Raw genomic sequence first — 16,132 nt, 5'->3', positions numbered from 1 at the left:
TCCCTAGCGAGTCGTCAGGGCAGATAATAGCGATGATACTATCGATAAGGAAATGAAATATAGAAGATGACTTTTCGGTGACATTGTAATGTTAGAGCCGTGGCCTTCATAGATCTTCATTGTCCTTGCCCCTGGTGCCAGTTCTTATCTGCAGGATGATAATTAAGGTGGCCCTCCGGTTTTATCTCTCTTCTCGAAATAATTTCATAACAAGACCTTATATTAGGGTCCATATTGCGGTTGTATCTTCCGACTCCCTGTGGCGCTACTAAACCTAGCTAAGATCCCCATAGGGTCCTATAATAAAGTATGTTTGGACTTCTTCCCTCAGGTTTTACAGAACTATAGTATGACCCAATTTAGAGGTAACTAGAAAGAATTGATTAGTGTGATGCTACCACTAGGGGGCGCAGGAACACAGGGTGGATATAATGCTCCTAAGTGCAGTTTACCGTAACCCACTAGAGGGTACTAGCACCAGAGCTGAGAAGTAATAGAGAGGTCGGATAGCCGAAGGTCAGTGCTGGGATGTCACGTCAAGTCAGATGAGAGCCGGGAGTCAGAAGCCAGGAGATCACGTCAAGAGGCAAAGGGAAGCAGAGCCGTAGTCAGAGCACAAACCAGGGTCAGATGCCGGGGAGACAAGTAAGAATAGAGGAGGGAGGGGAGTGAGGACAACAAGCGAAGAAAGATGATGAAGACTGGGAAGTCAAAGTCAAACAAGGCGGGACGGACGGAGGTCAGGGAAGGAGTACTGGGTAGGGAGAGACCGGGAAGACATACAAGGCAGGACAGACGGAGGTCAGGAGACGGAGTACTGGGTAGGGAGAGACTGGGAAGACATACAAGGCAGAACAGACTGAGGTCAGGGAAGGAGTACTGGCTAGGGAGAGACTGGGAAGACATACAAGGCAGGACGAACTAAGGTCAGGGAGGGAGTACTGGGTAGCCGGAGACTGGGAAGACATACAAGGCAGAACAGACTAAGGTCAGGAGACGGAGTACTGGCTAGGGAGAGACTGGGAAGACATACAAGGCAGAACAGACTGAGGTCAGGGAAGGAGTACTGGGTAGGGAGAGACTGGGAAGACATACAAGGCAGGACGAACTAAGGTCAGGGAGGGAGTACTGGGTAGCCGGAGACTGGGAAGACATACAAGGCAGAACAGACTGAGGTCAGGAGACGGAGTACTGGCTAGAGAGAGACTGGGAAGACATAAAAGGCAGAACAGACTGAGGTCAGGGGACGGAGTACTGGGTAGCCGGAGACCGGGCAGAGAAACAAGGCAGGACGGAGGGAGATCAGGGGGACGGAGTACTGGGTAGCGGGAGAGCAGGAAGAGAAACAAGACAGGATGGACGGACGTCAGTGGACGGAGTACTGAGCAGCGGGACAAGATCTGACAAACTCACGAAGACCAGGAAGCGCACACTTCAAAGTAGGAACTATTACTGATGGCGTTCTGTAGGAAACCACTCCAAGATAAACCAGCGTGACCCCAGAACGAGGTAGGACAGAATAGGCTCCTCCCAAATTACTGACAGCAGGACAACAAACACATACCATGGTTCTGCATGAGCAGAACCAAGAGTGAGTCATGGCAATTAGCCTATATTACTTACGTTTGGGTGGGGTGGAGAAAAAATTGCCCTGACAGTCCATAGACTCCCAAGTATTGAGGGCACTGATTGCGTAACAGGGGGAGCTGACCAACCGCTCAATGTAAAACTCCTTGGTACCTGATTTATCCAGACTGGCGTTGAGTACTCAAGTCTTGATGTACTAAGATGCGCCAAACTCATTAAGTGACGTATATGCACCTCTTAATAAATTTGGCCGAAGACAAAAGGAAAAAAGGAAAAATTTCAGCGAAAGGGCTCTTAGGTTTGTTTAAACCTTCATCTTTTTTTCATGCGTAAAAAAAGAAAATGGGAAACCAGCAGTGACATGTAGAAAAAAAGATTCACAAGACTACGCGTTTCGGTGTATCCTTCCTCATAAGCGTGAGAAATTCTGTGCCTGCCGCAAACCACGAGTGCCCTATGGAGCCTCATTCTGAAAACGAGCCTCCATAGATTCGATGGCCACCGTGGGACATTACACCAATGGATTACTTCAAAACTTCGAGGATTTTGTAGAATTATTAAATTTGTGAATAACGGAGTGTGGGAGAGTGTTTATTCTAATAAACTATTTCTTCCTGTGTGTTTTTTTTTTTTTAATCTTACACTTACTGGGTTAGTAATGGGGTGTATTATACAGGCCTTTCCATTACTAACCCCTGGGCTTAATGCCAGCTGTCAATTTATAGCTGACATCAACTCCAAAAGTATTACCCCGATTGCCACTGCACTAGGGCAATCGGAAAGAGTTGTGCAAAGCATCAGAATTGGCACATCTAATGGATGCGCCACTTTTTGCACAGCTACAAGCTGCTATTTTTAAGCTGGAGAGGGCCAAATAACCATGAACCTTCCCAGCCTGATAACACCAACCCCCAGCCGCCTGCTTTTCCTTGCCTGGTTATCAAAAATAGAGCATACCCCACATCATTATTTACACCTTCTATTTTTGATAACCAGACAATATAAAGCAGACAGATAACGGTTTCAGCCCACATCTGTCTGCTTTACCTGTGCTGGTTATCAAAAAAGGGGGGGACCCCACATCATTTTTTTATTATTATTCAGTTTGTTCCCAGCAGCCTCCAGGCATTTTCCTCATGCTGAAAGCTTGTTTATTATCTGTGCTGCAGCCTTTCAACAAAATTATTCAACACCCGAACTCTGAATTTGACCAGGAACTTCTGTGAAAAGTTGAGTGTTCAACTTCGAGCCCTGGATGTCAGGTGTCTGCTACGAACCCTGAGCTTTACCATGCTCGAGTGCTCATAACTTGTGATGAGTGAGCACTACCATGCTCGGGTGCTCATAACGTGTGATGAGCGGGCACTACCATGCTCGGGTGCTCGGTACTTGTAACTAGTGATGAGCGGGCACTACCATGCTCGGGTGCTCAGTACTCGTAACTAGTGATGAGCGAGCACTATCATGCTCGGGTGCTCAGTACTCGTAACTAGTGATGAGCGAGCACTACCATGCTCGGGTGCTCAGTACTCGTAACTAGTGATGAGCGAGCACTATCATGCTCGGGTGCTCAGTACTCGTAACTAGTGATGAACGAGCACTACCATGCTCGGGTGCTCAGTACTCGTAACTAGTGATGAGCGAGCACTACCATGCTCGGGTGCTCAGTACTCGTTACTAGTGATGAGCGGGCACTACCATGCTTGGGTGCTCGGTACTCGTAACTAGTGATGAGCGAGCACTATCATGCTCGGGTGCTCAGTACTCGTAACTAGTGATGAGCGGGCACTACCATGCTCGGGTGCTCAGTACTCGTAACTAGTGATGAGCGAGCACTACCATGCTCGGGTGCTCAGTACTCGTTACTAGTGATGAACGAGCACTACCATGCTCGGGTGCTCAGTACTCGTAACTAGTGATGAGCGAGCACTATCATGCTCGGGTGCTCAGTACTCGTAACTAGTGATGAGCGGGCACTACAATGCTCGGGTGCTCAGTACTCGTAACTAGTGATGAGCGAGCACTACCATGCTCGGGTGCTCAGTACTCGTAACTAGTGATGAGCGGGCACTACCATGTTCAGGTGCGCCGTACTCGTAACTAGTGATGAGCGGGCACTACCATCCTACTGAACACCCGAGCATGGTAGTGCCCGCTCATCACTAGTTACGCGTACTGAGCACCCAAGCATGGTAGTGCTCAGTTATCACTAGTTATGAGTATCAAGCTCCTGAGCATGGTAGTGCTCACTTATAGAGATGAGCGAGCACTAAAATGCTCTGGTGCTCATTATTAGAGTTGAGCAGGTCAGATGCTCTGAAAGGGCTCAACTCGGGTATCGAGTATTATGGAAGACAATGATTGGGCAGGTCAGCTCACCACCCACATATAGCCATATACAAAGCATTTCTGGGGGGAGGAAAGCGGGATTTTTATTCTTTTTTTTTTTTTCTTGACACAATACATCCAAAAACGTTCTTTCCATCCCTGGGAGACGCATTCAGACACTGCAAATTTCTTGAAATGGAGGTGGCGGCTCCCATCATTCAGTGAAGGGAATGTTCTTGTTTCATGGACGACAAATCCGAGCAGCCGGAATACTCGGCTGAGCACCACGAGTACCCGAGCACTTGGATGCTTGATCGAGTATTGCGCAGTGGCAAGCACGCTCGCTCATCACTGATAAATAAATATTTGGTTCTTCTTTGCTACCTTTTTTCTGGTAGTCGTATTCTGAATTTCAAGTTTATTTTTAACTATTTGTGAATAATAATACTGATATTTATTATCATTATAACTTCTTCATCCTTCTGTTTTTAAACAATTTGATATAAGCTCCCGTGACTTTTTCAATCTTTCACTGGTCTTGTAGCCAAAAGAGACTGGTGGTGGACCAGGACCAGTAGCCGGTAGCCGGTAGTCGGTAGTCGGTAGCCGGTAGGGGATCAGTGTGGAGTATATGACTTTTTTATAAAAAAAAATTAATCATTTTAATCTTAATTTGTTTCTAAAGATACAAGCTAACTGACTGGACACTTAACATTTCCTTAAGGGTATATCTCTCCTGTGCTCACTGTAATCTCCTGCTCGGCTATAAGTTGCCATTAGGTGGTAGGGCGTGGATGTGACAGCAGGTTTGTTACACTTTTTTTTTATATCCATAGGGGGCGCTGTGACTGATTTTGATGGAGACGGCATGTTGGACCTAATCTTATCCCATGGAGAATCTATGGCGCAGCCTATATCTGTCTTTAAGGGGAAACAGGTAAAATTCTATTATTACTTGATGTGTCATTCGGGGGAAACCACTTCGTAATTAAGGGCTAAAGGTGGTCGGATATAAGGCCGAGGGTGGCCAAACCTGTAGATTTTTTAGAGAACAGGACCATCAAAGGTGTATTCATTAGTCAGAAGACCCAGACGGGGCATGTTGAATCTTTTGTTCTCAAGGGAGTGTTGCAGCATGCTGCTGGGGGGGCATTAATGACCCCACTTTGCCAATGTCGAACAAACATGTAACATAGGTACAATCATTTTCAGGTGTTCTGCTTCCTCTTTACATTTGTCAATCAAATGACATCACTTCCTGTCCCGGTGACCACAGATTCTACTCTCCCAACATACAGTACATCATTGAGGTGGTCAGCAAAAATAATTCTCCAAGGAAAACAGAGAGTAGTAATGTCGTGCAATGTTCGGCTTTGCATTCACTGGGTGTCATGGTAGCGTAAGACTTTATTCACTCTGCACAGACCGACAAACAGCCTGGGATCCCTTAATTGCATAGCCTGTTATGGGTGTCGGGTGGTTCTGGCTTTACTGCTCTCCAGTACAGCAGGAGTTAATTCCTGCTGGCTTGTGATCATCTGCTGAGAACTCAGGCTGTTGATTACCATTCTCAGCCACCTTCAAGCTTTATAAGGTTCTGGGTTCTGGGGCTGAGTGCCGGATATAGCTTCTGCTTCCTCGGTTCCTGTGATTATCTTATTATATGATGATCTACAGTTATGTCTTTATTTCCTACTCCTTTTGTGTTACTGCCCAGTTCAAATACTGTCCCTCCTTTTTGTTTGAGTGCAGCGTGCATGAGTTTTTGTTTACCCTTGTCTGTGTCAATTTGTGGGGTTTTCGTTACTGGGTTTCCGGTCCACTCCCTGGGTGGGGGGGGGGGGGGGGTAGCATCAGGGCTCGGACAGAAGACAGGGTCACGCAGGAGGCTCGAACCTGGCTACCATAGAGCCTACCTTCGAGATAAGGGACAGCGCAGGGGTGTCTTAGGGTCAGCCTAGGAGCCCCTGTTCAATCGGTTCATACCCTTTGACAAGTAAGACTTTATCAATGAAACTATAGATGATGACTCCCCGACCTTGGATTATTTGTGGATATGTATAATATTAGAGGTTCTGGTAGATTGATGAAGGGGAATTTTGGGTGGCATTTGACCTATGACCTGAATCTTCAGCATCTTTGTATGTTCTTGTGATGGGGTTACTCACTCAGCTTGGTCTTTGAGGTATCCCACATGAACACTTTTCATTTAAAAGTCCAGTGGGTTTATTAAAACAATAATACTTCAGGTAACAAATGTCTGGCTTAATGGCACAAAACACAGTTTCACAGTCCGTTTAACTCGCTGTACACCTGCACAGGTTGGGATACAACTTCTCAGAAGTATCCCAGTAGAGCTATCTCAGCCTCCACTCACTGACCCTGGTCAGTATACACATCCCTCTCCAGAGGTTACTTCCGGGGGTACCACAAACCTACATACACCGACTCAAGTCAGAAGAAGCGAACTCTCTCTTTCTTTAAGGGAATTTTTTCCAGAGACGTGACAGCCTCTATACATGATCCCGGTCAGGACAAGCTAATCTTCTCTTCTCTCAGAGAATCCCTTCTAGAGTCATCACAACCTCTAGACATGGTCCCGGGCAGGACAAGCTAATCCTCTCTATCTGAGGATTATTTCCTGGAAACAACACAGCCTCCCCACACTGATCATGTGTCATACAATCAGTCTCGATTTTGAAACATGAGACACACCCATGGACAGAGGTACGTGGAAAGCCATACCCATATGTCTCTCCAGCTATCTATAACACCTGTCCGTGGAACGCCCTAATAAGCCTCATGGCACTACACGTACTAGATCAGACATCCAGGTTTATACCACCTTTATGATACATACCTGCTGTCATTAAACAGTTCTTTACTGAATAGTGGGGGTACAACCTCTGAGACCCATGTCGATCTTGAGAATAAAGGGTCTGCAGCTCTAACTTATGGCCACACAGTTTTTGTCACTGCGTGGTGACAAATCATCAGCTTCTGAGGTCTCAAGATCAGTGAGGGTCTCGGAGGTCCTGCTATTGATACTGGACGGCTCAGTACAGGTTTAAAGGGATTCTCCTCTCCGATCCTAGATATTACCAACATTTTGGCTCCACCTCTGGGACACCTAGGTAGTGAGAGAATCAAGACCACCTGACCTTCATTCCGCAGGATGAAGTGGACTCTGAAGCTTTGCACAAAGACACAAGTATTGGAAATGCATTGAGCACGTATTTTTCTGGTTGTCACTTTGCCGGTCCATGAGCAATTACAAAGTTTAACCTCTGAGCAGTTTTCATCAATACTGGAAGATCACAATCACCTCTTAGTTCAGGTTGTGCCGCACGTTTATACTTAATAACTTTTCCCCATCAGTTTCAATGATTTTTTCACTTTTTCAGGATCGCGCAGCCCACTGGGTAGATAACCGGATTAGAACAAATTACTATTGCAGACTGTTGTTTACGGTCTAGACAGACTAATGCGATGACTGGAGCGGGAGATGCCACCGAGAGACTCCACGAGAATCTTGGAGAGACGCATTAGGCCTACACTATAGTTTGAGAGGGGAGCCAGCACGATCTGAAATTGGCATGCATAATATAAAAAGTGAAAATTCACAGATTTATTCCAACTGTACTACAATAAAAAAAATGAGATTTTTAGCAAATAATTGATCAATTTTTTGAGCCACCCCTGCCAACGTCACGGCAAATCTCAATAGGGGGGTCCTACTCTACATTCTGTATTTCATGTGCCATGCGGCCTCCTAGATAAAGTTAAAAGCAGAACCATAATAGAGCACACATACCTGTAACCTGTATATAACCGCTTCTATGTTGCAAAAAAGGCACTTGTGGATAGAGACCAGCCCAGGTCCCAGCATGTGGAGCAAGCTCTGCACCATACCAGGACTATATCAGAACTGATCCTCTCAGTGTCAAACAGCAACCATTGATAAAGGCGAACCAGATCCAAGAATGGTGCTTAATTAGCATTGCCTGTGGAAAGGGGTGAGGCAACTGAATGTGAACAGCTACCAACAGGAGGAATACATAGCAAACCAAAATCAGGCGTGCATGGCATGGTGGTGACCGGCCACCAGAATTTGTAGCATAACTACGACCAAACAGAGAGAGAGGGGAGCCAGCACGATCTGAAATTGGCATGCATAATATAAAAAGTGAAAATTCACAGATTTATTCCAACTGTACTACAATAAAAAAAATAAGATTTTTAGCAAATAATTGATCAATTTTTTGAGCCACCCCTGCCAACGTCACGGCAAATCTCAATAGGGGGGTCCTACTCTACATTCTGTATTTCATGTGCCATGCGGCCTCCTAGATAAAGTTAAAAGCAGAACCATAATAGAGCACACATACCTGTAACCTGTATATAACCGCTTCTATGTTGCAAAAAAGGCACTTGTGGATAGAGACCAGCCCAGGTCCCAGCATGTGGAGCAAGCTCTGCACCATACCAGGACTATATCAGAACTGATCCTCCCAGTGCCAAACAGCAACCATTGATAAAGGCGGACCAGATCCAAGATGGTGCTTAATTAGCATTGCCTGTGGAAAGGGGTGAGGTAACTGAATCTGAACAGCTACCAACAGGAGGAATACATAGCAAACCAAAATCAGGCGTGCATGGCATGGTGGTGACTGGCCACCAGAATTTGTAGCATAACTACGACCAAACAGAGAGAGAGGGGAGCCAGCACGATCTGAAATTGGCATGCATAATATAAAAAGTGAAAATTCACAGATTTATTCCAACTGTACTACAATAAAAAAAATGAGATTTTTAGCAAATAATTGATCAATTTTTTGAGCCACCCCTGCCAACGTCACGGCAAATCTCAATAGGGGGGTCCTACTCTACATTCTGTATTTCATGTGCCAACAGGCAATGCTAATTAAGCACCATCTTGGATCTGGTCCGCCTTTATCAATGGTTGCTGTTTGGCACTGGGAGGGTCAGTTCTGATATAGTCCTGGTATGGTGCAGAGCTTGCTCCACATGCTGGGACCTGGGCTGGTCTCTATCCACAAGTGCCTTTTTTGCAACATAGAAGCGGTTATATACAGGTTACAGGTATGTGTGCTCTATTATGGTTCTGCTTTTAACTTTATCTAGGAGGCCGCATGGCACATGAAATACAGAATGTAGAGTAGGACCCCCCTATTGAGATTTGCCGTGACGTTGGCAGGGGTGGCTCAAAAAATTGATCAATTATTTGCTAAAAATCTCATTTTTTTTATTGTAGTACAGTTGGAATAAATCTGTGAATTTTCACTTTTTATATTATGCATGCCAATTTCAGATCGTGCTGGCTCCCCTCTCTCTCTGTTTGGTCGTAGTTATGCTACAAATTCTGGTGGCCGGTCACCACCATGCCATGCACGCCTGATTTTGGTTTAGGTACCCCCCTATTGAGATTTGCCGTGACGTTGGCAGGGGTGGCTCAAAAAATTGATCAATTATTTGCTAAAAATCCCTTTTTTTTTTTTTTATCATAGTACAGTTGGAATAAATTTGTGAATTTTCACTTTTATTTGATGCATGCCAATTTCAGATCGTGCTGGTTCCCTTTTTTTCTCTGTTTTGACCGTAGTTATGCTACAAATCTGGTGTCAGACCAACACCATACCATGCACACCTGATTTTGGTTTGCAATATATTCCTTCTGTTGGTAGCTGTTCAGACTCAGTTGCCTCACCCCTTTCCACAGGCAATGCTAATTAAGCACCATACTTGGATCTGGTCCGCCTTTATCAATGGTTGCTGTTTGACACTGGGAGGATCAGTTCTGATATAGTCCTGGTATGTGTAGGGCTTGCTCCACATGCTGGGACCTGGGCTGGTCTCTATCCACAAGTGCCTTTTTGCAACATAGAAGCGGTTATATATACAGGTTACAGGTATGTGTGCTCTATTATGGTTCTGCTTTTAACTTTATCTAGGAGGCCGCAGGCACATGAAATACAGAATGTAGAGTAGGACCCCCCTATTGAGATTTGCCGTGACGTTGGCAGGGGTGGCTCAAAAAATTGATCAATTATTTGCTAAAAATCTCATTTTTTTATCATAGTACAGTTGGAATAAATTTGTGAATTTTCACTTTTATTTGATGCATGCCAATTTCAGATCGTGCTGGTTCCCTTTTTTTCTACACTATAGTTTGTCACAGTTATTACCACAGGCCAAAAAGTTTTACCACTAGGCAACTTTTTATTTGCTAAGAGAAGTTTTCACATCCTTTGCACCCAGATTGGAAGCACTATTTTCGGTCAAGGCCTATTCAAACTAAAGGTTTTTAATATGTAGCTGTGCTAAACTCCACCATGACCCTACAGGAGAAACAGATGGGTGCCTATTACATAGACGGGGGTAAAATTTGCCATCTTACCATGGCCACAATTCCTACTGGTCCACATAACTCAAAAAAGTATATTACTTTTACAATGTCATGCCTGTCTGCATAATTAATATGAACAGTGAATACAGATTACCTGTTACTGAGATAGGAGATGACGGTTGGGGCTTATAAAGTTCGATGGAGAAGAGTAATGCGGGCGTCACACGGTACGATTTATCGTGCGATCGCACAAGCGATCGTACCCGCCCCCGTCGTTTGTGTGTCACGGGCAAATTGCTGCCCGTGTCGCACAAAATCGTTAAACCGCCATCACACGTACTTACCTGCAGAGCGACCTCGCTGTGGGCGGCGAACATCCTCTTTCTGAAGGGGGTGGGACGTTCGGCGTCACAGCGACATCACACAGCTGCCGGCCAATAGAAGCGGAGGGGTGGAGATGAGCGGGACGTAAACATCCCGCCCACCTCCTTCCTGCCGCATAGCCGGCGGGTTCCGCGGGACGCAGGTAAGCTGTGTTCATCGTTCCCAGGGTGTCACACGGAGCGATGTGTGCTACCCCGGGTACAATGAACAACCGGCGCCATGAAAAATAAACAATTTTTAAAAATAAGCGACGTGTTCACGACTCACGATTTGTGACCGATTCTGCGTCGCTCGGAGGTGTCACACGAGACGACGTCGTGAACGATGCCGGATGTGCGTCACGGAAACCGTGACCCCGACGATGCATCGCTCGATAGCTCGTCTCGTGTGGCGCCCGCATAACTTCAATTTTAGTAGATCATGCTGTACAATGTCTGGTTCTGCCTCTAGAATCTTCCTCTTTCCTTCTCTATAGAATTTTAAAAGCACCGACTGTCATCTCCTATCTCAGTAATGGGAGATTGTCTTCAGTGAATACAGATTTTACTCGGGAATTAATAGTGAAAGATCAATCCAAGAGTAGACAGAAGCAGATTTCCTTGATAACATGCACTACTCACAAAAAGTTTGTGATATTTGGATTTTGGGTGATATTTATGGAAAACTTAAAAAGCTCACGCTACAGGGATATTTTATCATGAAAGTCGGGCATTTAACTGCAGCAATGGGGATTTTCTCATCTCAAACAATTTATTGAAACAAAAGCCAACACCAGTGTTGGGTATACCCCCGAAAAATGTTAATATCTCAATAACTTGTCATGGGGCCTTGAAAACAGTTACAGCTGACGACAACGCCTCTTGCTGGTCACAAGTGGAGTTATTGTCTGCGGAGGTGGCGTCCCACTCTTCTTGAAGGTGGCCCTCAGGTCATTGAGGTTCTGGGGTACAGAGTTACGGCCTTTACACGGCAACTCAGCTGATCCTATAGGTTTTCTATGGGATTCAGGTCTAGAGAAAGTACAGCCGCTCCATTTGAGGTCCTTCATCCACCAGCAGCCATTCCCTAATGATGCCACCTAGATGAGTTGGAGCATTGTCATCCATGAAGAAGAAATTAGGCCGGTGTTGTTCCTGCAGAGACATAATGACTAGATTAATAATGTTATTCCAGTAGTGGGGGCTGTCACTGCACCATTCACACAGTGTAGGGCAGTTCTGTAATGACTAGACACACCGGCCCACACTGTAACAACACCACCACCAAAGGCTCATCTGGTGACAACAGTGGTTGATGCATAGCGCTCTTCTTGAAATCTCCGCATCATTAGCGGCCATCATTTCATCACTGACCAGCCCTGGACCCACAGGTCCCTCGTTCAGCGTAGATGGCGCTTGTGCCTGGTGGTGTCGTCAGGTTCCCTTGCAGGTCATCTAGCACCCAGACTACACTGATGTAAATGATTTCAAATGGTCTGTTGGGACACTTGGTGACTCTCACCTCACTTCAATGTATCTAAAGTTATGTGGCATTTATCATCCAGCTCGAAAAGGCATTGTCTAAAATGAAGCATTAATTAGCGAGGGATGTGGCCAAAGGACGTCCAGTTGTCTGCCTATCTGTGACTCTTACAGTCTCTCTGTGTCTCTTTACAACCTGATGGTGACACTTTGTGATGCTCTAAGCTCAGTGGTCTCTTCTGTGTGAGAACATCCAGCTTGAAACCTCGTAATGGTGAGGCACTGCTGATCAATTGTTAGGTGTCGTCTTAGGTCTCGTGATGTCAAAATGTGAACAGCATGATGACTACTATTTAATACCAATTCTAATTGACACCCAAAAATTTGGGGGCAATTCATGAACCAAACACCTGTTGTGAATTTTGACATTAAGCTCCTTGTTAGAAAATGTACTGAAATATTGAACTGTTGGCCATGTGCATTCAGAAGTTTAGAGAAGGTCACATTAAATTCACCTGAAAAGGTTAGAGGGCATTTTAGAATCATCCTTAGCTTTCGCCTGAAAGCCAAATATCTCTAACTTTTTGTGAGGAGTGTATATTAGAAATGTACTTATTTTCATGTGCACTATTGATGTATTAAATAAAAAGTTAAAACGGTAGTTACTCTGTAAAGTTTTTATTACTGTAAAGGGGATGACCACTACTTCAACAACCCCTACTCATTCCCCTTGTTTACCCCCGTAAAAATAAATAAGCCTATACTCACCTCCGGTGCGACCGTGGTTCCAGCAATGTCTGAAGCCGCGATCCCGGGGTCCTCATGACATTGTTATGACACGCAAGCCCCACAACCAATTGGTGCCGCCTTCATTCTCCCCGGCTTCGGACATCTGAGTAGGATGTGAGTGCTTAAACGTCCGAACGCGGGGAGAAGAAAGCCGGCACTGATTGGTCACATGGGCCTCGGGATTGTGGCTTCAGCCATCACTGGAACCGCTACCGCACCGGAGGTGAGTAAAGGCTTATTTATTTTTACGGGGGTGAATATGGATTGAGTAGGGAGTTGTCCAAATAGTGGACAACCCTTTAACAAAATTGAAAAATAAAAATTATAAGCTCACAGATTATAGATATTTTAGTTAATTCCCGTTGGCTGTTTCTTGTTATATCCAAGTTATTACAAAAATAACCAGACTTATTGTATCTAACAGGGCTCGAAGAACAATTGGCTGAGAGTGATACCACGTACGAGGTTCGGTGCTTTTGCACGAGGCGCTAAAGTGGTACTATACACCAAGAAAAGTGGGGCACATCTAAGAATTATTGACGGTGGCTCTGGATACTTGTGTGAGATGGAACCAGTTGCCCACTTTGGCCTTGGTACGTAATGATGGCTTCTTTTTTCCTTCTTTCTCTTACCTCTCTGAAGATGAGCTATTTATCCGTTGCCCAATAGGCAGAACCAAGATATAGTGTAAGATGAAGAAGAAGATGCACTAAGTTTGCTACTCTCTCAAGATCTCCAGCACTCTTCACAGGATGATTTGTGGCAACTACATTCTACGTTCACACTGCTCGGGCGGCTTTTACTATTTTGAAAAAGCCGGCCGCCCATTAAACAATCTCGTATTCCCTGCTTTCCCCGCCCACTGGCGCCTATGATTGGTTACAATGAGACACGCCCCCACGCTGAGTGACAGGTGTCACACTGCACCCAATCACAGCAGCCGGTGGGCGTGTCTATACTGTGTAGTGAAATAAATAATTAAATAATTAAAACAAACGGCATGCGGTCCCCCCAATTTTAAAACCAGCCAGATAAAGCCATACGGCTGAAGGCTGGTATTCTCAGGATGGGGAGCTCCACGTTATGGGGAGCCCCCCAGCCTAACAATATCAGCCAACAGCCGCCCAGAATTGCCGCATACATTAGATGCGACAGTTCTGGGACTGTACCCGGCTCTTCCCGATTTGCCCTGGTGCGTTGGCAAATCGGGCAATAAGGAGTTATTGGCAGCCCATAGCTGCCAATAAGTCCTAGATTAATCATGTCAGGCGTCTATGAGACACCTTCCATGATTAATCTGTAAATTACAGTAAATAAACACACACACACGAAAAAATCCTTTATTATAAATAAAAAACACAAACATATACCCTGGTTAACCACTTTAATCAGCCCAAAAATGTCCTCCATGTCCGGTGTAATCCAGGATGCTCCAGCGTCGCATCCAGCGCTGCTGCATGGAGGTGACCGGAGCTGCAGCAGACACAGCCGCTCCTGTCACCTCCACACAGCAACTGAAGACAGCCGCGCGATCGGCTGAGCTGTCACTGAGGTTACCCGCTGTCACTGGATCCAGCGGTGGCCGCGGGTAACCTCAGTGACAGCTCAGCTGATCGCGCTACTCACCGCCGCTCCACTCACCTCCACACAGCAACTGAGGTGAGTAGCGCGATCAGCTGAGCTGTCACTGAGGTTACCCGCGGCCACCGCTGGATCCAGTGACAGCGGGTAACCTCAGTGACAGCTCAGCTGATCGTGCGGCTGTCTTCAGTTGCTGTGTGGAGGTGACCGGAGCGGCTGTGTATTCTGCAGCTCCGGTCACCTCCATGCAGCAGCGCTGGAAGAGACGCTGGAGCATCCTGGATTATGCCGGACATGGAGGGCTTTTTGGGGCTGATTAAAGTGGTTAACCAGGGAATGTGTTTGTGTTTTTTATTTCTAATAAATGATTTTTTCGGGTGTGTGTGTGTTTATTTACTGTAATTTACAGATTAATCATGGAAGGTGTCTCATAGACGCCTGACATGATCAATCTAGGACTTATTGGCAGCTATGGGCTGCCAATAACTCCTTATTACCCCGATTTGCCAACGCACCAGGGCAAATCGGGAAGAGCCGGGTACAGCCCCAGAACTGTCGCATATAATGTATGCGGCAATTCTGGGCGGCTGTTGGCTGATATTGTTAGGCTGGGGGGCTCCCCATAACGTGGAGCTCCCCATCCTGAGAATACCAGCCTTCAGCCGTATGGCTTTATCTGGCTGGTTTTAAAATTGGGGGGAACCGCACACCGTTTTTTTTAATTATTTAATTATTTATTTCACTACACAGTATAGACACGCCCACCGGCTGCTGTGATTGGGTGCAGTGTGACACCTGTCACTCAGCGTGGGGGCGTATCTCACTGTAACCAATCATAGGCGCCGGTGGGCGGGGATAGCAGGGAATACGAGATTGTTTAATGGGCGGCCGGCTTTTTCAAAACAGTAAAAGCCGCCGGAGCAGTGTGAACGCCGTGCAGTGCCGGGGATCGGGGATAGGTGAGTATATGAGAGAGGGGGATAGACTGACATGGACAGAGAGTGAGGGACAGAGATAGTGACCGACTGACAGAGATTAGTGAATGATAGACATTGTGAGGCGCTTCAGAACGCAGCTTTTCAGCTGCGCTCTGAAGCGGACCTTTTTAAGCTGCGGTGCAGAGCGCACACCTGCGCACATAGCATCAGACACCAAAATCGTATGAGGGATGTCACACGTTACAATTGACTAGGTTCGTGCAACAAAACGCTCAATTCTAGAGAAAGATACGATGTGTTTACGATCAACGGTTTTACGTTCAATCCTGATCGCACGTAGCTGTCACACGCAGATACCTCACAAACGATGCCGGATGTGCGTCACTTACAACTTGACCCCAACGACGGATTGTGAGATATATTGAAGCGTGTGTAGCGGGCTTTAGGCTTTCCTAAAACTCTATTTTAGAGCATAAATCTGAAAAAGTGAGTACTTAGGCTCTGATCAAGTTTGGTCACTTCCATTGGAGGTGTAATTGTATAATGTAACAGGATTATAAATATATGCCACGTGGTGTACACATTTTTTAGGTGTTGCTTTAGTTGATAAACTTGCACCAATTTTCAGTCTGCAATCTTCTCTCCTGATATGCAGTTTGCAGACTGATCCAAGTTTCAGATTTTTCTCTTGTGTGATT

General features: G+C 45.8%; 1 protein-coding gene across 2 annotated transcripts in view; it reads left to right on the top strand.

Moving 5' to 3' along the window:
* CRTAC1 (cartilage acidic protein 1) overlaps positions 1 to 16,132 on the top strand; it is a 779,202-nt gene that overhangs the window by 706,600 nt on the left and 56,470 nt on the right. For both annotated transcript variants that reach the window (XM_075348409.1, XM_075348410.1), the window contains exons 10-11: positions 4,752 to 4,852; positions 13,340 to 13,508. In XM_075348409.1, coding sequence (XP_075204524.1) covers positions 4,752 to 4,852; positions 13,340 to 13,508 — 270 coding nt within the window. The remainder of the gene's footprint in view (positions 1 to 4,751; positions 4,853 to 13,339; positions 13,509 to 16,132) is intronic.

Source organism: Anomaloglossus baeobatrachus, chromosome 5 (genome assembly GCF_048569485.1).
Source record: "Anomaloglossus baeobatrachus isolate aAnoBae1 chromosome 5, aAnoBae1.hap1, whole genome shotgun sequence".
Classification (NCBI taxonomy): domain Eukaryota; kingdom Metazoa; phylum Chordata; class Amphibia; order Anura; family Aromobatidae; genus Anomaloglossus; species Anomaloglossus baeobatrachus.
Note: the sequence above shows the minus strand (reverse complement) of the source record. Positions and strands in the feature narration are given on the sequence as shown.